The following is a 23,276-nucleotide window of genomic DNA, read 5'->3' as shown; positions in this document are numbered from 1 at the left end:
ATAGTGGTGCTGCCTCAGTCATTCGAGCAGGTGGTAGAGAAAAACATGTACATTTACAGTTCGCGCTAGACCACGAAATGACATCCGAATGGGTCGTCAGTAAAATTGGAATGCTGATCGGTCGCAGGTTTTATCCAGATCTGAATATCGTCATACGATCAGAGAGACCTAAACAGTGTTTAGGATTTGGAAGTGGCTTGCACCTTTCGTGATAAGGCGCAGACTTACGTACTCTAATGCATCACGCCAGCTTAGTCGGCGGAAATTTTACAGGAATTATTCAAAGTCCGCATTTTATGCGTTAGTCGACAGCTAAAAGAAAAGGGGGAAAATGGTCATGGTTGACAAGATGGAACCGTTGAGCCAAGAGTCGAGTATACCTATGGATGAAGTGCTTGGCGAGGCTGAGGCGAAGTTTGGCCCAATGCCTCCATGTATTCGATTCCTCCTTTTACCGCATGAGACGACAGGCAGTCCAACTATCTCAGATCCTTGTCTTTTCGAGTCACCGGAGTCGACCAAAATGAAAGTCAGTGACTCCAACAGACATTGCACGTCTGAAGAAGACGATGCTGAACTCGAGGATTGTAGGGGAGAAGGAGGCATCTCTAGTAGAGACGACGCAGTGGGTCCTCCTTCCGTGTCAAACAAGGACTACGAAGCCGATGTCGGTGTAAGTAGCCTGAACGGCATCCTCATCGACTTGGATGATGAGCAAGACAGAAATACTCGACGCAGTCCTGACTCGGGTTGTTCAATGAGCGAGACCTCGGTCGAAGACAAAGTCTCTATCGCTTCAACTGCTTCTTCCTCCGACGAATATGGTTTGTCCAACTTAGCGAAAAAGATTGAACGTCTCAGACAATCAATGGTGAGTCAGAAATCCCTCAACTGTAATAAACGTTCAGTTTACCTGTTTATCTGTTTGACAGTTTTATAGGCATGATTGTGTATAGACATTATACATTCTGGTGCAGTAGGCAATAATAATGAAATCGGTTATACTACAGCACACAGAACTACTTCCTAAGATGAACTTTCATATGGCAAACTTAAACTAACATAAAAAAAAAAAAAATTGTTATGCATCTGTGTTTCCTCACTCCTAAAACAAGACATTCATGGCATATCTTGAGTCAGTCTAACTATCACCTCTTCTTTTTCTTTTTTTTTTGGGGGGGGGGAGAGTGTATTTAAATTCCATCATGAATGAATGACTGTTTAGTTAATCGTATTAACGAAGTGACAATCTAATCATCGCAAAGAACAGCCTCAGAATACTCGTAACTCTTACTCTCTGTAGTGAACATGCGAAAAGAGCAGCATTAAGACATTTGCAAAGTGTGACCGAAACAAAAAAGAAGAAGTCGTCTCTAACCTGCCTTACATACCTATCGTTTGTGTTAAATGTCCCATAACCATTAATATTCCATGTCTTTTGCATCACATACGCCAATGCGTATGATAACACCTGAACTTTCTGAGGAAATACAGAACTGTCTTTCATGACTAAATGGGGGATGGGGTGTCATCATGATCAAATCCATTTATAGCTTTGGCAGTATGACAATTTCTGATAAAATCTCAACGTCAATTCACATTGTCGATTAAAAGTCAAGGGCATCCCGAAAATCCCTGAAGACAAAGCTATCTGTCAACTTATCTTACATTACTGTGACGAATACGATTGATTGTTGTTGCGTTTGCTTTTATTTTTGTTCGTGACAAATTATTGTTGTTGTTTTTTCTTGTAAGCCATTGATTTGATATTTAAGTTGATGGTTTTCGAAAATCACCAGCAAATCTAGTGCACACCTGCTATATTCATGAACATATGGAAGACGTTAAAAGCTAATGATGTATGAGACATTAATACACGCAAGACAAAACAAATGTGGACACCCAGATCTGGTGACAGAATTTCTCTGAAAAAGGAAGAAGGCAACAGTTGCAGTCCATAATATATGAGTTATAGATTAAGTTTTGTTGGATCTACTTTTCCGTATAAAAGCTCTGAATATTTGTAGTTTACGTATAGACCCTATGTATGTAAAACCCCCTGCAAGCAATCACATTAGATGATGCCCTCTTTTATACAGTGGGCATGAAAGAAACAAACAAATCTTGTTAGCATATCTTATGAGTACGCTATTTTCATTGGCATCATACAGTAAGCCTCCAAAGCAAAAACTGTCATGGCCACGCCATTCTTTTGTTTCAGTGTCGAATATTTTCTCATCATAATTATATTTGCCAATGTAAAACAGTCTTTCCACATTTTCAGAAAAAAAATGAAACCTCTTTAGTCTGCTTCGATATCTTAGAAAATGCTATGCTTTCATATTTCAGAAGTAATTTCTTATTCATGTCCAATTTAGGAGAAGCTGTAATGCTAAGATTGTATTTGCTAGAGGTTGATCTGCCGAATTCAGCTTGAACGTTGAGTAGCATGTCACACTTTTGACCGTCAACGTGTTAGATATCATTGCAAAAACACGTTCAAGAATGAAGTTTTTGTCTGCATTAAACATTGAAATCTTCTCAACGACATGCAATCGAATTCCAATTTACCAGTCACAACCTTGACAATGGGTGGCACATGTTGACATTATTATGTCACTATAGTAACACGTGTCACACTGATGTTAAATGTACAGCTATAAAAATGCCAGTCCTTTAACATCACTAATACATGTGTAACAGTTTGACTCACATTACACACGGGCGCGATTAAAATGAGGCTGTGTCATTAGCTGGATTTCATCTGTTCCGGTTTGTACTGTCGGTATAGCAATGCTGACAAGTCTGGTTTGATACAATATACCCACAATCCTTATTGTTTCCACCATCTCAGTAACCCAGTTTCCGGCGGGAGACTGATGTGTGGTGGTGCAAATTAGTAATTACATAGCTCCATCAATGACAAAACCAACAAGCCAGTATGTCCGGAGCATGCACCTTCTCCAGACCGCGTAACATGCCGGATACACCTTAAGTTTTTGTTCACACATTGCCTATGGATTTGTTGAGCAGGTGTGGATCCGGTTGATTTCACACATATTAATTTTTTAATTGCATCTCCTCCCACATTGGACACAATATAAAGTGTCGTCCTGGAAATGCTATTGATGTTATGCAAACAGATTATAATGTCAAATACAGTTGTCTTTACCATGTGGTCAAATGAATGTGAACATGATTACAATTTAACTTCAGGATTTAAGGTAGAAACTAGTCGGCCTGTCATACGCTTTCGTAAAGTACGAGTGGCATCATTGAACTGTTTGTGATATCCGCAGGCCGTAAAATATATAGAGAAAGATTAGAAGTGAGTTATACCGCTTGCTGCTTCTGTGTTGGCAAAGTCCTGTCATAGTTACACTTATTGGACAAACCTTGTGGCGCATACCACTATCATGGGCAAACTTGGCTATTGAATTTTCTTCATTTAATGCCATAATCCTATGGATAAGCAATTGACCATGCAGATACGTATAGATTCCAAATGTGTTACTTATCTTAAAATGCCTAACTGATATGATGCCAGATAGGAGTGGTAGTAACAACCCTGTAGGAATAATGATAGTATTAGGAAGAGCAGGAATAGTAACGTAGTACAATACTTTTACGTTCATTTATTGTCATCATCGTCGATGTTGTATTTGTCACTTTTATCCCCTTTCCACTGACTCCTGTTACATACCAAGCGTCTAGGCCCCAGACGACAACGTTATACTAATGTCTGTAACCCATGGTCTCAACTTCCCTTTGTCAAGACAGAACGCACGTCGTTGTGCGAATAAACAATTTAGAAAATCTGTGTGATGTATTTATCAGAGTTTACACAATATGACTTCTGTCAACAGAGGGTGCGGAACTGTTTTAAAGAAATGATTTCTGATTAGGCTGAGTTGTATTGACATAGAACAAACACGAGATAAATGAAAACCGAAGGTAGATGAAATAGCTAGTTCCTTTCAGCCTGTAATAGAATCGTGACTGCATTAACCCCACTTGCGCTGTTATGGTGCCTTTCCACAGTGAGCTGGCTAGTCCAGGATATGATGCTATATAGTATATAGCATGACTGTATCTTTGAAGGACTGACTTGTGAGTATTACAGTTGACACGAAGTCTTGGCATCGCAGCATTGAGAGGGTGGAGTTAAAATTTCTTCTCTCTTCTTCTGTAGGTCTTATGTATTATTACACACTCACACTACACACACGCGCACACACACACACACACACTATATATATATATATATATATATATATATATATGATATACATATGTCCCAATGTAATAAATTATATATGTATATATACATATATGGCTATACTATACACATACAATATGCTTATATGTCATCATTACTGCGCTGCTCTTTTCTTCCCTCGTGTCCCTGTTCGCCCCTCATTATGATCGCTCTATCCAAGGCTGCAGAAGGAGAGAGGTACAAGTTAATTACTTCACCAGAATTCATCAAGCCTTCCTTGCATTTTCGTAATCATCAGTTTGTTGTATTATTATCACGCTTGCTTCCCATACACCCAAGAGGTGACTGATTGAAATAAGCAATGCAGAATTAACAACGGAAGCCCTTGTTCTCTCGTTTGTTTCTTTTTTTTTTCTTTAAAAACGTAAACACTTTGCAAATGATTGTGAGGTTTGCAATTCAATTCAATATACGGAAGGGTATGCAGGGAAGTAGTGGGTACAAAATCTTATTGAGGAAGTCAGCAGGTGTACTTCACTGGAGAATTTCCCCGATTTCATCGATTTATTGAAACATAATGTTGATACGTTTCCGTGTGCGCAAATCATTCTGTCAGTGTTATTATGTATGTCTGTTGCTCGAAATAGCATGTATTATAAAAGGCAAAACCTGCAGACATTATAATGTCTTTTGAAAACAAATGCCTCACTTGCAGGCATTCATTCGCTAATGTAAGCACAGTATACGTCCTCGTGTTATTTCGGTTGCATTTTCCTTTTCTTCCAATTGTTGCAAGCTGTGTGGAAAAAAAAAGTCCTTTTTGAGTTTTATGAATTGCGTGTATTTTATAAGTGACTCACCATTCAGTAAAAAAAAAAATAGTATTGCAAAATGGCGGGTTGTGAATGTTCAAACAGTGGGTCAGAATTCACATCATGAATTCAATTTCGTGAAGTTAGTCCAAGTTTCTGCATGGTCCGTAGTTGTAGTGCAGATTGATTGAAGAGCCCTGATATTTTCGCAATAACCAAACAAATTGATAAAAGGTCTATAGACTGTGAATTGATATTTGATTTGTTGATAAGCAATGGTCGAAAGACGTAAATATGTCGTTATATCTACACTGTTGAATTTGTGGAAGATTTAGTTATTGTGCTGGGATATAGCAAATTTAAACCCGATGCGAGATTCTTTTCATATTTGCCCAGACAATACACCTGAACTGCGTTCAAACATGTGATTTCAATGATTTAAATTATTTAAGTTTTATTCTTATTCATAACGTAATATTTCAGCAAAATATTTAACAATGACCACCTATGACACTGGATAAAGATCAAGCATTTGAAATGTTACAGTCTTAAAAAGGACACACATATTATCGACAAGTTACGCATTATTTAATCTTTTGGTGCTTCATTTCTTTGTGCGTCCAACAAACATATTTCCCAAACTCGTACCAGTTGGGCATTATGAGTTACTTCTTATGACCATTTCTCAATGTTGAATAGATTATTCAGGAAGATATATCAATCCACCGAGGCACTGAAATTTTGAAAGTAATTTTTAAAATTGTTCAACCCAAATAAGAAAGAAAATACACACAAGTAACGTTTAAAGGGGAAGGCTAGTAACTGATCAGTGGGAATCAGTGGAAATGCTGGGAGATGATTGTTCCAATCATTATGGGATTCATTCAAGAGTTCATTGTATATCTATTGTTGTGTGAAAATGATTTGCTTCAGAACGGTTTCATATTCAAGTAATGTGCAGATTAATGCTCCGTCACTGACCAGGGACGCTAACCTGGAAGCATTAAACTGCACATTACTTGAATATGAAACCGTTCTGAAGCAAATCATTTTCACACAACAATAGATATACAATGAACTCTTGAATGAATCCCATAATGATTGGAACAATCATCTCCCAGCATTTCCACTGATTCCCACTGATCAGTTACTAGCCTTCCCCTTTAAAAAGAATTAACTCGTATAACGGATAACAATAGAAAAACGCAATGAATTTGTTGAACATAATCCTTTTTGTTCCTTTTGGTAATAGTGGAGGGAGTTCTAATCGTCACTATGGAATCACGTCTAATCTGTTCACTCACTGTCAATTTGAAATGATAAACACATATTTGTATATAAGAGAACTACGACGTCGAGACGAAATGAGTCACAGGGAGATATACCGCGAGGAAATGAAGTGTATAGCAGAACTTTTAGAACAAGGACTTTAAATATGTTTCTCAGTCACATATAGTATTCTTCAGATGTTTCCCTTCCAATGAATGTATCCATCACCGTTGTTACTCAGACGAAAACTTCGTTTAGTAATACGTTATATAGGTGCGCCCTTATTACCATGCTCACTGTAGGTCCTTCTCAGCTTTAAAACAAAGAGGCTATTTTTTATTTTTTTGATATGGGGTGCTTGTTGCAAATTCTACGTGTATATCAGTCTGAATATAACGCTATTTCAGTGATTTTGGTGCTCAGAGGATAGAAATGATCCGTCGATAGAGACCACGGAGCAATTTCGTCAATTTTTTCCCGTAACGCTTAGAGACATTTCATGTGATAGTGCGCTGTATAGATGTTGTGAATTATCATTACTATTATTATTATTATTAAATAGATTCAAAACGGATGTATTTATAGATTTGACGTGCAAACTATACACTTTGCACCAAAAGAAATGATGAAACAAAAATTAAACAAAGAAAAAAAAACTGTAGGGCCTACTTGAAACGATGATAGTAACTTCTGAAATATCAGCGTAGTGGGCTGTATAACAAAATAAAAACAACATGATGTGAAGTATTATGACATGTTTTGATATATAACTTGGGAAGGAAATGCACGTGTGATCTGCGCTCTTGATGGACGACGATAATTTCTATCTTCAATGGGAAGTATTCCTGCTCCTTGTTTAAGTTGTGTGGTGGCCGTGACCCTATGCATGTAACAGACGGAGAGGTGGAGGGAGTACTCTAACTCATGGTGCAATCTTCATTAAGAATGAAAGCTAGTATAGTAGTTACGCAAATATCATTGTATCAGACATGCACGTAAAGTTGTAGTTGGCATGTATATAACGTGTTGTAATAGATGTTGAAAAGTTATAAGACGTGCTCTATTTTGAAACTTAAATCTACTTGAAGAAGGAAGATAACTTAACGTTGAGAGAACTGAGATGACCCAAACAAGACAAACTGAAGCCAATGAAGTCTCGTAGTGCTCTGATTTATTCTGGGGGGCAACTCGCCCTCAGGAAACTTCCGAATGAAGACGATTTACATAAACAATATGTGCATATTATGTTCAAATTATCTACGACAACCAATTAGGATAAATGGAATAGAGGACTTCAGTAAAGTGGAGCTGTCTAATTCAATTGATCAACAATAAAGGAGAGCATGAGATGATAGAAGTAGGAGAGGATGATCATATCATAAGCTATCTGAGCTCAACTAAAGAATCAGGTGTGGGATTGCATGAGTAAACTCACATGGATATAGCGAACGAATGAAGGTTACGAAACTGCACAAGAGGAAACGTATCTGAAGCAATGGTCATGGGGGTGACAATGGAATGTCATTAACTTATTGAATTAATACCAGATTGCAATTAGGCATGCAGTACTGAAAAGCAAACCAATGCAAATTAATAAAGGTCTAGACAGAAAACAAAGGGAAAGTAGACAAACAAGATATACAGCAAAGTAAACAACAACAAAATAACAGTCCTACAGGTAGGCCTACATTGTATCATAATTATGAACGCTCGATTCGTTCGAATATATCAGCGTTATTGATGATTTTGTTTGCAATCTCAGCTATATACACTATTGTATGCATACTTCTTTATCCTATTAGATCTGTACACCACTGTGCTGTATTTCCACATTAATTTACAAAGACCAAAGTATACAGGATACAGTACACAAAGAAAGACACTCGAACGCTTAAGACTACATAGTATATATAACGTAAAGCTTGTACAGGCTGTTTTATAGGGCCGACATTATTACCAAGCTCCCTTCACAACAGTGGCAATATCACCTGCTCGCCAGCGTAATTAAATGGACGGAGCGTTCTTCTCATACAGGTGATTAATAATGTATGTTCTCTCCGATGAAGTAAGCGTTCTGCTTATCAAAATAATGGTATGCATTACTTTCATACATCCGGTCTGTCGTTTTAATCACATCACATAATAATGCCAATACACTGTTCAAGGGGGTTTTATAAGGACTCATTTTAAGCGTACGCTGTATAGATGAATCACCGTGCTGACATGGAGACCTGTAGGATCATATTACAATCAAATGTGGGTAAATAGTTAGATTAATAAAAATTGTGAAGCGAGTGTTTAGCTTCCAAGATACAATGCCCGCAACGTTCACATGCACAGTGTGTGATTTTTAACGTTTTTTTTTTTCACCATAATATTATGACCATGATGACACTATGGTCCTTCATCCGGCAATAATGTTTATTCGTGCGGTCATTTCACTGTTTATAATCATGCTAATGATCATATCATCAGGGGTACACTATTGAACACTGTATAATTTGTCTGCATGCTATATACTTTTAATCCGCTCTCAGAATATTTTGAATGCAATACCAACCTTCAGTCGTAACCAGCGCTATTTTCCACCTAGTAGATTTGAGTATTGGTGTTGCTCTCAATGTTGATGTGTATTAAAAAGTTGTCATGGCCTGTCTGTCACCCCCCCCCCCATCATGTTTTCAATGTCCTCCGTGAATAAAGACGGATCATTATCTTAAATGACGAAAGCATATTATGCACTGTAGGTATTATGTTTAGCCCCTTGCAAGTCAGTGTATAGTGTAAACCTAAAATAATATGCGATAGCTATCATACTTTATAATAATACAACGATTATTCTTGTGAAGCGTTTTAATTTTCAAAGTCAAGTGAAATGAATTGAGTTTTCATAATTTTAGCGAGCATTTCGTCGAGTCATGATGTGTAATGAAAAGTCTTGTCTGCCGAGTGATTTCTAGACAAATTTTGCAGAATTCGAAGAGGTCGGCCCCTAAGCCAATCTGTGTTTCCGTGTTCCTGAATATGTGAGCATAAGCTTGTTTGAAAAGTCTGGAATGTATCGTTGTCTCTTACACTGTTTATAAGATGCTGTGGATGGAGTTAATGCATGCAGGCATAATATCCACAAGCGATTCCAAGTACAGGAGAGAGGTTATGACGTCAGCCATGATGCTGATAAATGGGTTTGGCAAACATCAATGCCATGATCAAGGCGTGACGTGATAAATGCAAGGCTCTCCTTCTCGATCTCTATCTCCTAACAGTTTGCTTCGTGTTTACAAGGGATGAGTGTTGCCACTTTATTAGAGTCAAATCGTTAACTGCTATTTCGTATAGCTCCTGAGATCCTTTCTGCATTATAGGCCGCCATTCGTGGATTTGGACGTTTCCTATCGAGAGACCATCCATCAATACAGAGAGGATGTTAGCTCATAAATTTGAACAATACGTGTATTTTATATGCTTTTGGTCTTAGATATGAATTAATAAAGTAGGCCTACTCTTTTTTTTTTTTTGCATGCTGTCATCCAGTGCCCATCGACTGTAAATATCAATAATACAATGTTCACCAAGGTCTAAAATGTTGCTGACGATGAGAACAAACACGTAGCCAAAGTTACAACGATTAGCGTTTGACTCAAATTGAAAAGTTAACTCCGCATTTACAGTTCAACTAGGAGAATTTTTCTAGCCGACATCAGGGAGGTGAGACGAAAACCCTCCCTGCCCACATGCATGCATGCATTCATCGAAGCGTATCGGTGTTCACGTTAAGAAATTCAAAGTACGGAAAAGAAAATACCCCCAGCTAGTCAGTGAATGAATGGCATCAAGTATTTACGTATACTCAGTATTCATCGAGGTTTATGAAGAATGATCGGCGTATCGGCGGGAGAGGGTCACATAAGGGAACAAAAATCCCGAATCATTTGTTGCATGATAAAATCTGATTGCACCGATTCCTGTTCTTGCCTCTCGTTGTCGTAAATGGGAACTGAGAAATGTTAGTTAATCACACCCACAGGCATATCTTTACAGGAGGATACAAATTGAGGTCAAAATACTTATTTAAGTCATTTTCAAACCACCTCGCACCTGAGTCGACGAAGACTTTACCCCACTAGGTGATCAAAGCAACCACCTAAGGCGATTTTCCACACTACTGAAGAACTGGGAAATATCGTACTTGTCATACAAAGTTCAGATGCTTTAACATCCCAAGCGCTACAGGTCCAGTCTTACTCTATTATACCTTCCCACCCCCAACTCGCCATATCTGCACATTACCAATACGTATTTGTCTTGTATTAGCTGCAGTTAAACATGTATACACTCTATGCATGGTTGACTCACTGGGCAATTTGTTTTAAAGATTGATACCTTATAACGCCATTGTTGTGTGATTTCAGCGGTCAGCTTGTATGCCTATTTTGTATTTCGCATGACTATGATTTTTTTATATTGATAATAATAGTATACGCTAACAATTATATACGATAATGTTAAAGATTTTAATGTGAATACCATTTAATTTGCTATGTGGTTCAGTTACTAATTCTTTTCTTTGAAAAAAAAAAGAGGAAGAAGATGTTGAACATGTCTTCCAACACCTGAAATTCTGGCGGTGGTGCTTGTGCTGTATTATTCTTTTTAACTTGTATTAGTTCATTATAGTATCATCATTTCTTTTGATATGTCGGCTCACCTGTCGGCGGTCGCCACCGGCACAGGAGTTCAGTGGCAACCACCCACTTCACATCCTTCTTCAAGACCTACATCCATTTTCATTCTGCTGTATCAACACAAGTACTGAACTCGTTGGGCTCACAAGGGAATCCCCCTGCCCTATGTAGACCACGCTATGTGGCAGATTAAAATCTCAGCGGGGGTTATTGTGCCGCGAACGTGACGGGTGAAAGAAGGTCGTGCCTGATGTGGAACACTTAAAATGTGTTGGTTTGGACTCGCGAATGTGCATGTCAGAATGGCCATATACCATACAGGCAAAGCATTCCCAATTTCTTACCTACCTTTTTCCTTGTCAAGGCCATGTCTTGTGATTTAGATTTACATGAAACAGCACTGTTCGGCTTCATGTGTGCTTCTATACCGTTGTCAAGATCGAACGTACATAATGGTAAAACTTTCATGGAGTAAATTTTAAGTAGACAATGAAGAAAGTTAGTGTAAAGATTTTCATAAAGTTTCACTTTTTTCACCGAGTTAGTGATATTAGTGAGAACCATGCACGTGACATGTACATTAGCTGAAGTGAGGATGCCATCTGCTCACAATTCTTCCATCTTTTTTCCCAAAAATTATATCTATATAATTATTATGTGTGTATATATTTTTTTTCGAGTTCATGTTAAAAAAAAAGAAATATTTTTTTTTAATAACGCAGATTATTGATGAGAGAGTTAATTGGAGACACCATCACATCGTCTTATAAAAAATGATCTGTGATTGAAAAAAAAACAACAACAATGGTACATGAAAACTTCAGAAATTCTAAAATTCAGAAACTTCCTCTTTTTTGTTCATAAGCGAAACCTCTACCATTCTGTTTGTTGGATTTTACTCGATGCTCTGAAACCAAATGATTTGGACTTAATTACATCATCCAGATCAAGCGCGGAGGGAGGGAGTAAACATTCGTCATATGACTAGCTGGATTACTCCCCCCCCCCCAAAAAAAAAAAAAAAACAAAACAAAACAAAAAAACAAAAAAAACAAAACAAAACAAAAAAACATAAAAAACTAAACTTGATAATCAAACAAACGTACAAACAAACAAAACCAATTTGATATGACATCGCAAGAAATGCTGGAATTAGCTTGTTGCGCGTAATGAGGTACTGATCAACGTCAGACACGAAACAGTTGGATGATTGGTATAATGTTCTTTACTGGATGATCAAAAAAAAAAAAGTCGTAGAAGAAATAACACTTATCATTGCAACTGATTAACAAACTGTCCTGTATCGACGTAAATAAGCACTGAATTGATCAGTGTTTTAGCACTTGCCATGACAAAAGAAATCATGGGCCTACTTACTCGGGCAGGATTCGAACCTACGACCTCCTGATTCAATAATTCAATTCAATTCAATTCAAGTGATTTTACTTCCACATAGAGTAATACAAAGCAATAATACATAACGCTTACATGAGTATACATAATGTTTTAAGGAACTTTGAATCACATAAGTTTCAACAAAACATGGATACAATTTTAATAATATCAACATTGATTTTAGATAAACAAGTAAGCAGCAAAATTTTATTTTGTAACTATATGGAAAAGAGGAATTCACAAGAGAAGCGTAGCTTGTAAATTTTGTGAATTACTCTAGATGATGAGTGCATCTCAAGATCCGTCAAGGACTCCATGTATGAAAATCATGATATCTTGAAACAAACAAAAAGAAAGGACAATGACAAGGAGTGATCATAGATATTCCATTATTTTCAGGTGATGATTTAGCGACTGCACCCTTTTCACCATCAGTGATCAGTGAAATTTGCCACAAAAATAAGAGATGTGAATGATACATGTTTTTTTGTTTTTGTTTCGAGTTCATGTAATATATATATATATATATATATATATATATATATATATATATATATATATATCTTTTACAGCACATGTTATTGATGAGAGGGTTAATTGGAGACATCACATTGACTAATTGAAATGATGTGTGATTGCAAAAACAAAAACAAATTAACAATGCTTTATGAAAACTTCAATTAATTCTTAAATTCACAAACTCCCTATTTTTTGTTCAATAATTAAAGCAAAACATGTGCTATTCTGTTTGTTAGATTTTACTGGATGCTCTGATGGGACCACATTTATAGCCAGTTTTCACATTTTTACCTTCTTTTTGAGAAGGCATGGTCAAACTTCGAACAAACCTGGCACCAGTATACAATGATAGAATATACAAATGGACACCATGCCCTCCTTGACGTCCCCAAAAGTTCCCCAAGTTTGCTATGTTCTCGTAAGGTGGTAGTCTGTAAAGATGTGTAGAAGGTGAACCCCTCGGTCTCTTGTTCTTCTGGGTTGTATCCTCGAAGAAAATTCTGCCAAACATTTGCTGATGCTTTTATCATTAATCTGGCGTACTGAGTGAGTGAAAATTTGCTTTTTAATTTTGTTTTGTTCCATTTCGTTTCTGATATAAAAAAAAAAATAATTATCAAAACATGAAAGCATAATTTTTTTCTTTTTTACATTAGTAGGGAAGGTACATTGTGTAATCCTATTACATAAGAGTTTGTGTTTCTAAAATATGGATTATGTCATAATCTTGAAGGAGAATTGACGAAAGAAAAAATACAGAAGACCTCCGTTCAAAGCTAATTGCTTGACGGAGGCAATTTAATGCGCTGTCTGAACACTTTACAGAGACAGCCGAGGAGAGAGAGAGGAAAGTGTGGATAAAGAACTTGTGAGCGAATGTGAGTGCAGTGCTTGCGAGGATGGCTCTATGCGTCATTCAAGTAATGTATGCTTGGTGTGAGTGTAGTTTACAATGTGCGTGTGTGTGTCTGATCGCAAGCGTGTGTGCGAGTATCTGTATCTGTGTGGGTGCCTTTGGATAATATTTTGTGTCTGTACTACAAGAAGCAAACATTATTTTTGTGAATCAGAGGTGTTTTTATCTCTTGTGGAGAAGATCGTACAATATTTACCCCAAAAATGGAAGAAAATGAGAATGAAAATAAATGAATTGAATTGAATTGAATTGAATAACAAAATGTAAAGGGAACTCACCCTTCTCTGTACGTAAATTGCCAAAACACATTCGCATTTGCTATACATCTTACTGTAAACACAGAATAATACTGTATACACAGAATGCATGTGGGCTCATCGGGTGACTGATAATTAAGACGTATAGCGTGTGACGTCATTGTTATCAGCGATCACGGAGTTGTCACAAACTCACGATTTATCCACTTTTTAATCGATGTTACAACTTTTTGTGTCATGCGAGTCGTACTTTGAGCAATTGTATCTGTACTCTAAAAAAAAGGGGGGGGAGATGTACTCGGGACGTATGTAGAAGATGGGACAGGAATTACCAAGCTCTATCCACTGAGAAAGTGTTTAAAAAAAAGAACAAAAAACAAAAACATACAAAACCAAAAAGGAAACGTTCATGGGATAGCTCAGGCTGAGTGTTGTTTGTGTGAGAATGATAGTATCTACACACATTGGACAAAAGATTGACATTGAAGTGGAAACAAGAGAAGTCCTTCTATGGCACTACAAAACTTTTACATTTAATTACTTTCCCACGAACTCAGTAAAGCACATGATTGTGGAGAAATTGTCACGATGATTTATATCTGGTAAAAGGATGAATCTGCAACTTCGAACACGGGAAAATGAGACGTTCTTTACTTATCAATTACCTAGAATGACTCTTATCTGGCTGGAGAGAGTTACTCAGTACTCTATCAGATGCCAGACTACGAGTATCTCTTTTCTCAAGATTTGGCTTTGACTATCATGGCTTTTTTTTTTTTTTTTTTTTTTTGGGGGGGGGGTTCTTTTCTTTTAGTTGCAGTCGCCTCCACTATCGCTAGTCTCCATGGTTACCGATTAGTCTTAAATGTACAGCATAATGGTTCTTCAGCAGGTCACTATGCCACAGGAATTATAAAAGAATTAAAAAAAGAAATCACCGCACTACTCGAGTCTCCGAAGGCGCCTCTGCCACCCCCCCCCCCACACACACACACACCGACTCACAGCTCTATCTCTCTCTCTCTCTCTCTCTCTACATGTATATATATATTATATATATGGAGAGAGAGAGAGTCCTGATAAGTAGTGTATAATGATGTAATTTGTTATACTGTACTGTATTTCTGTGATTTGTGATGTGGTTATCCACTTCGTTCACATGTCCGTTTAAAGCTTTATATTATTTTGTTCTACCATTACAAGCCAAACTTTTTGGTAGATCTCTCCAATTCTCGCGTAATTATCAGATTGTACTATTTTTTCACATTTTTTTATCATCAGTTCATAAAAAATACTGTCCTTTTTTGTCCCTTAAATTTTATTTTATTTATTTATTTGTTTTGTTTCAGTCACAGGTAGCTCTGTCAGTGGCTTAACACTGTTATTCTCAGAGGCCCTACACATATAATAACGTACATCACGAAATACATATTGTCATATTGTCTAATATGCCTGATTAAAAAAAAAAGATATATTTAGTTTGATGGGAATGAAATAAATTTCATACCCTGATAACATTACAGAGTATGTTGACCAAATTACTATTACTGTAAGCTGTTGAGCCGTTAAGCCGTTAATTGCTATATAAAGTTGAAGCTGTCACTGTTGACGTTGTTATAACTGTGACTATTCTGAAAAAAAAATAATTGTTCAAATATGTTTATTTATTTTCATCTTGCAGGTCGAACTACGCGAGCAGGACGTAGAGCTTGCGCGCAAACTTTTGACTGTCTACGACTATGTCGAAGAAACCAAATGGTTTCTCGAAAACTTCGAGGCGTGCGACCCCCGTCATTCCATTTGTTGTGTCATGACGCCATCAGAGCGACGGTTTTCTCAGAACATGCAGAAAAGAATGTCTGATTTTGGAATAACATACCTGAAAGGCATTCCCTCCTCCACCGGGTTCAACACACCTTCTTGGATCGAGATGAACGAGGCTACACCAAAACGTCACAGCAGAAACATTTCAGACTGCTCCTTCAGTATCGACCAGCTGCGGCGAATCTGTCAGGAAAACAGTAACAACAACAACTGCCAGACTGACGCCCAAGACAGTGTCAAGAGCGCGTCATCATCCTCGTTACGAGACGAAATCTTAACGAACGTCCTAGAACTACAAACTCATGCTGAGAATAGCAAACCCACACAAAATCAGGCTGATAATTGCCCGACGGTCAACAAAGGAAGAGAGTACTACGACCTCAACTGTCAAGACCAAGAGACACACCTGTCCCTTGAAGATGACAAGAAAACTGCACGTGAAATCTGCGTGATCTCTGAATGTGACAAAGACAGTGACGACCATGGTCTTAGCCATGACCCCTGTAGTAGTACTGAACCACTGGCCGCGACATCAATCTCTGTTCGTCCTACTTGTCCCTCAAAAATTGTACAACATGCTTCAACGTCACACTCGACCAAGCTCGTCACCGACAGCGACTACAGTATTTATACCGTTGATGATGCCTGCGATGACAGTGCGATATCTCAGTTCGAGACTCATATGACATGGCTGCAGGAACAAGACGAAACACTACTTTGAGTGAAGTCTAGTGTTTTAATGTTTTAATATATATATATATATATATATATATATATATATATATATATATATATATATATATATATATATATTATATATACCGTATGTCCGAAAAAAATACAACGGGACCCTCCGCAATGATAACATTAAAAATAGTGAATCAATCCAAATACAATTTCAGGGTATGAAACTATAACTTATTACCCACGTCCTTCAGAAAACCCCATCCGATTTGCTTCAGTGGTCAAAGAGAAATTAGGATTTTTGGAGAGCGTATCAGAAATCCGTTCCGTCCAAGTTCTGTCCATTGTGTTCACACATCAATATGCAGTTCCAAGAGCATCCAAGTGCTAAACTTGGAAGAATCGTATCCACGACATGCTTCAAAATGATTCACTTTTTTTCTGTGACCACTTAACCAAATTGAATGGGGTTTTCTGCAAAACATAGGTAAGATGTTATTTATTTAGACCATGAAATAGCATTCAGACAGTTTAATCATAACCATTGGAAGTTATGAATGCAAAAATGCCATTCTGATTTTTGGGGGACATACTGTATTATATATACAGTGTATATTCATTCTTTCATTCATTTATCTGGCAAAATATAGGTTTTCCCGGTCAATTTCATAATCTTGTCATTCAAATTCCTATTCCGAGGATTCAATTTCGTCATTCCACGCACGCAGCACTGAATCAGCAATCAGATTAAAAATTTCGGTCATTCAAATTCATTATCTGAGTAATCAATTGTTCATTTGCGTCATTCACATCTAAGACAGGAGCACACATTTCAGCAATGAGCATTCAAATTCATTTCAAGTTGGTAACGGAATCTCGTCGGTCATTCAAATTTGTGAAAAGGCAACCATGTTCCAAATAAGTTCATTCAATTTAAAAGAAGTCTTGCATTACAATTTAGTTAGTTTAAGGCCGTGTTGGTGTGTCTTTTTCACTTAGCTTTGAATAAATTGATCTTCATGGTGAAGGTTACATGTTTCGCCATGTAGGTCTACCTCGTCATTCTAACATTATTTTGAACTTCACGAGCATGACTAATGGTAGCCATAAACAGACCCCCAACTGCCCCCATCCTCATCCCATCACCCCATTCTTCCAAAAAAAAAAAAAAAAAAAATGCGTGAATTTGACTTGACGCAAACGAAATAGAACTCACATAAATGAATTTGATTGCTCGAATTCTGAATTTCAATGCCCGAAAATTTTCGCGTGAATGCAATGCGTGAAATTGAATGCACATTCACGAACTGGAATGACAAAAGTATGACATTGACCGGGAAAACCTATATAAAACAATGTACAAATCATGCAAATCGCATAACAGTGAAGCAAATATGACATTAAAGGCCAGAACTCCTAAGAAGCAATTATGTGCTTGTAACTGGAGCACCCCCACCCAAAAAAAAAGAAAAAAAAGAAAGAAATGCTATATTTATTTCTCTGTTATGCAGAGACTCTACTATTGTGTTTTATTTTATGTTTCTTATTTATATTCATACATGAGAGTTCTTATTGAATTATCTTAGAATCTTGAACTTGTATCACTATTTGTATAAATAAGAAACATAGAATGAATATGACGAGATAATTTCGACGGTATATTATAGGTTTTCCCGCCCAATTTCATCAGATTTGCATTCGATTTAATGATGCGAGCATTCATTTTCGAGCGAATTTTAATGATCACCGAGATCAACATTCAAAAAGCTAAGTAGTTCATTCAATTTGAATTCATTAGCATTCGAATTCCTTATTTTGTCACATAAACGTGTAAACAGCGCGTTCAAATTCAAAATGCACGTGCAAACGCTTTTAAATTCGCACCAGCACAGCTGTATGCGATGAACATTAAGGAATTCAAATTAACGAATAGGCAAACATTTACAGCATCTGGGCAGTGTTTTTCGTTGCTGCTCATGTTCTTTGTAAATTCTCCATCTGTTTGAATAATGGTACAACCACTCTCAGACGTACATGCCAAGGTGCCTGGCGCGTCAACAGATCAACGGCTGAAGAGAGACTGAACATCGAAATTAGGAAATTATGAATAATTATGTAAAAGAAAGAATATCCCAATGCAGTGTATTTCACACACATTTCAAACCTCAAACGTGACTGAAAACAAAATCTGTAATACGACTCTAATCACACTTGACATAATCGATGTTCTCATGTGATCTCTCATTATGTTAGAAAAGTCGGAGTTTAATCATTCTGTAAAATAATGTGATATCCATTTTGATGGGGAAATAAAGTGAAACTAGCCGAAAAAAAAACATGAAAAAGAGATGTTGAAATTTGAATAATACACTGAACGTTGATGAATTTGAGATTCATCAACGTAAGAATATTCGTGAGAATTGCATAGAATTACAGGACTTGGTTATGGTAATTGAATTTGAGCGTTCAAAGGTCTAAGTTGTTTGCCTATAAATGAAATTGAAACTGGTATTTGGTGCGAATTTGAACGTCTGTCCAGCTGGCGCGAAATTGAATGCTAACTTTGAACCGTTAAATTGAATGAATTTCGCTCCAAATTGAATGAAATAAAATCTAAAAGGAATGACATGAAATGAAATTGAATACTCAAAGAATTAAAATTTACCGTGAGAGTAGAGCAGTGACAAAAATCCCCTGAATTTGAACGCCTTGTCATTAATTCGAATGCAAATCTGATGAAATTGGGCGGGAAAACCTATACTAACGGTGCAGTTCTATAAAGGGGCTTCATTTCTGCCGGAACATAGACAAAGTCCTAATCAAATATAGAGGTTGTCTGTTAATTAGGTATGGAAATTGGTTCATAAAGTAACCGCTTCGTCGTTATTGGTAAGTAAGATAACATTCCGAGACATGCTTATGATTTCTAGTGGACTGTTGCTCATTTCACTGGCAATGTCAAATAAGTAAACATTACATAAAAAGATATTCTATCATCCATTGATCGTTTTCTGCCGTTAGGTAAGATGTAACTTACTGATTACATGAATTGGTGTATGTCAAGTGTACTAGCATGAGCGCACCCCTGTCCATAACGTGCATGATGTAATCCGAACTTCATGACGTATAGAAATGTACAAAAAGAATGGAAATTTCGGACATTGTTTTCAGACAAAAGATGGCACTGGTGATAAATATTTACTAGTAGGTTAATAATAATCTGTTGTGCTCTTTGTCATTTCGTGTCAGCTCCGTATGAACATCCAGCCACGCAGTATTGAAAACACAATATCAATGGGGTTACTGTACTGCCGACATTTGCTGACAAATCGCGTAAGACAGACATCGTACTGAAATTACGATGCACTGAGGAATAAAAGTTGCTTTGATCACGTGACCGCCATGTCACTTGCAAATTGCTACATCATAATATAGCCTATTACATCGTACATTGTTGTACCATGCATAGAATGTGCATTTTTCTCAATGTCATGGAATGACAGGTTTCTGTCCATTTTTTTTTTAAGAGTTCATTCACATCATTTTGTAGCACATCCGACAGGACTTGGTTTATCTTTACGAATTAAAGGAAATCAGTATTTCGTCATTTTTATTTTTATAACGAAGTAAACAAAATGAGAATAAAAAAAAAAATAAGACAGCGAGCGAATAGGCAGTCTTCAATTTGTCGATACCTCTCAATAAATTGCTTTTACAACAACAATTTAATTCAAGGCATCTTATTCGCTGAAGAGACTTCAACTGAGAATAATAGTAATCATACAATACAATTATTATGTTACTTGTATTTACGATCCGAGGTATACTGCCCTGTGGCATTCTCATGTCTGACTTAGCCAATCCTTTCTGTGCATACTCTGTATTGGCATGGAAGAGGGGTTGTGAGGTTTCCCCTCCACCGCCTCCTCCGAATTTTCAAACCTCGAATTTTCTTTAGCCTTTGATGTATTAGATTTTGAAATAATTTGATCTGTAAATGAAAAAAGCACTCGACTAGTTTATATCTTTTTTTCTCACCATCATAGTGTGAAAATACGCATGCCATTATCGTGATATGTAATTCTGTCACCACTCCATTCACTGCGTTTACTTTGACATGGCCGGTGAGCGCTAACCACCTCCACTTGTAGGTATTACACCGTGAAGACATACATGCGTATACCACGATTTAGACATTCATATTTTCCCAATAATAATTATTTCTTTTATTTTCTTATTGAAAATCGTCAAATATTCCACCTGAAGAGTGCACCATATCATTGAATTTCAGTTCTGAATGTGGAAAAGCTCCCTCATGTGGGAGGAGCTCCTCCCACACCCCATCCCCGATCAGTCACTACGCTCCACCACTTGTGTGTTTCCCGAAAAAAAAAATATATATATATACATTATATATATATATATTGCACATATTAAATTTCTCCCCCAAAAAAAAGAAAAAGAGAAGAAAAGAAAACTGCGTACAGCCATGGTTGAAAACTATTACATCCTGAGACTAAAGGTTTAAGATGGTATATACTGGATTGAAAATCACTAAGTATGATTTTTCCATTATTTGGAATACATTGATGTAACCAAAATGACATGAATATACTTGATCGCGAATATGGCTTGTATGATAATGTATAGCTATATGATATGTATATGGCTTGTGATATATACGAGAAAACTTATAGAGTCAATGACAATTTATTAAACATCATACTTGATAACCTTCAGACATTCGAAAGGCCATAACATTGAAATATCGTAGCCTTCATTTTGTGTGCTTTTCACGCACCTTTTAATGCACGTGTTACTTTCTTGTTACGCTGCATGCTCACGATGTGCACATGATAGTGTTGAAAGTGTTTTCAGTACAACTTAATTTTCAAATGTTTTATGTCTTGCAACTAAAGGTTACTGAGTATAAAATATAGTGATTATCAAAATGAAACGCTCGTGGCTAGTATTCCATTACCAAGTTTATTTGTTGGCAGGCTGGATCAATATCAATATACTTTGTTCCCATCAAGAATATTTTTTTTGCCCTATCCTAGATTCATTTGTTTTCTCATTTCTTTGTGCCAAATGATTTCCATGGAAATTCCTCTTATTTCTTCATTAAAGGACACCAGAAACAAACAGTATTATGGTACGTCTATAGTGGTCCTAAAGTAGTACCTATTTTGCGGTGTTTCCTAGTTCTTACGCGACATGAGTAAATTAATTTGACATTTTTCTCACTCGTATAGCAAATATAATATATATAGAGAGAATAAAAACAAACAAAAAGCAACCAAAAAAAGAATAATAACAAACATACGCACACAAGAAACATGCCGCAATCCGACAAACTTAATGAATGAAAAGAATAGCACAGAAAATGCAATGTCAAAGGTTAGAGTTTAATTTCCTTATATAAAAATGGCAAATCTTCATTTGATTTTAATTCAATTGAGAAATTATTACGAAATCAGATTTGACGTGAAATGCATAATAATTTGTCTTTAATCCTTGCTTAAGTCTCATAATAATGTTTGGTACAATATTCCGTTACTCTTGTACATGCATTATCCTCTTCGTGGAAGGTTGAAGGAAGTAACAACGAAATACTGACAATCTAAAACTCCCGGCATTCCACTTTGCACTGTGTCACCATTGTTATCAGAATACCTCAAGTCAAGATTGATATAAGCTATTGACTGCCAAAAGAAAAGGAACAAACAATAAATTAGCAAATGTTTGCAGATGGTACTTTGATAATCATTTGCATAACTTCGCTTCATGTCTTCACTTGAAATCTCAAATAGGAACAGCTCTGTGATTGTTAGAGCTAGACAAGTCATGTCAAGTCCTAAAGAATGATACCATAACATTCGATGTGAAATCAAAGTGCGATACACACCGAGTGAGAATGTTAATGACACAATGGCAATACCAAGGATCAAACTTATTCAGACAGAGTGTTATTATTTTGAGCCACATTGTCTTCCTTTAAGATGCCTTTGAATAATCTGCAAAGAACATGCCTCCTAAAGTCGAATACAGATGTGTTATGATTTTGTATTTTATGTCGACATTATTACCAGCCGGGATTTTAAAGATGTAGACGTAAGTCGTGTTGCAGGCAAATTTATGTTGTAAGCATGGGAATACTATTTATGATGTCAATGGATTTTGTGTGTGTAAGTGTCAGTTAAATCAGAACGTGTTTGCCATATTGATATGTCTTTCCATAATACTGATAACACTTCATTATTATTATTACTATTATTGTCATTCATAACAAAAGTATCAACCCAAGATTATTGTATTGGCGAAATAAATTATCACTATATTGGTAAATTGATTTCGAATGCCATCTTAGTCTGTACGGATGAAAGCGAGTATAAAGAGAGAGAGAGAGAGAGAGAGAGAGAGAGAGAGAGAGAAAGAGAGAAGTGAGCAGAAGAAGGACAAGGCGTGGCTTATCACACATAGATTTATAAAATGTACATGTTTTGGGTCTCGAGTTGAAACTTTGCCAGTCGCAATGGTGAATCTAATTTCAACAATTTTGGACATTCACAGGATCTTTTTAATTCTTTTTTTATAAATGTAATTTGTAACGATAACGTGAAAGCGTTATACTCAAATTAATGGGATATTATCCACACTTTACGATGTTGTCATTCGATATTGACAATAAAGAGC

At 36.6% G+C, this 23,276-nt stretch overlaps 1 protein-coding gene across 1 annotated transcript; it reads left to right on the top strand.

The window, feature by feature from the left end:
- Positions 1-331: 331 nt before the first annotated feature.
- LOC140236411 (uncharacterized) lies at positions 332-16,617 on the top strand. The gene is made up of 2 exons (XM_072316339.1): positions 332-871; positions 15,754-16,617. The coding sequence occupies exons 1-2, from the start codon at positions 332-334 to the stop codon at positions 16,615-16,617; spliced, it is 1,404 nt and encodes a 467-aa protein (XP_072172440.1).
- The last annotated feature ends 6,659 nt before the right edge of the window (positions 16,618-23,276 follow it).

This window comes from Diadema setosum, chromosome 13, assembly GCF_964275005.1.
Source record: "Diadema setosum chromosome 13, eeDiaSeto1, whole genome shotgun sequence".
NCBI lineage: Eukaryota > Metazoa > Echinodermata > Echinoidea > Diadematoida > Diadematidae > Diadema > Diadema setosum.
This window is presented reverse-complemented; position numbering and strand designations above follow the sequence as displayed.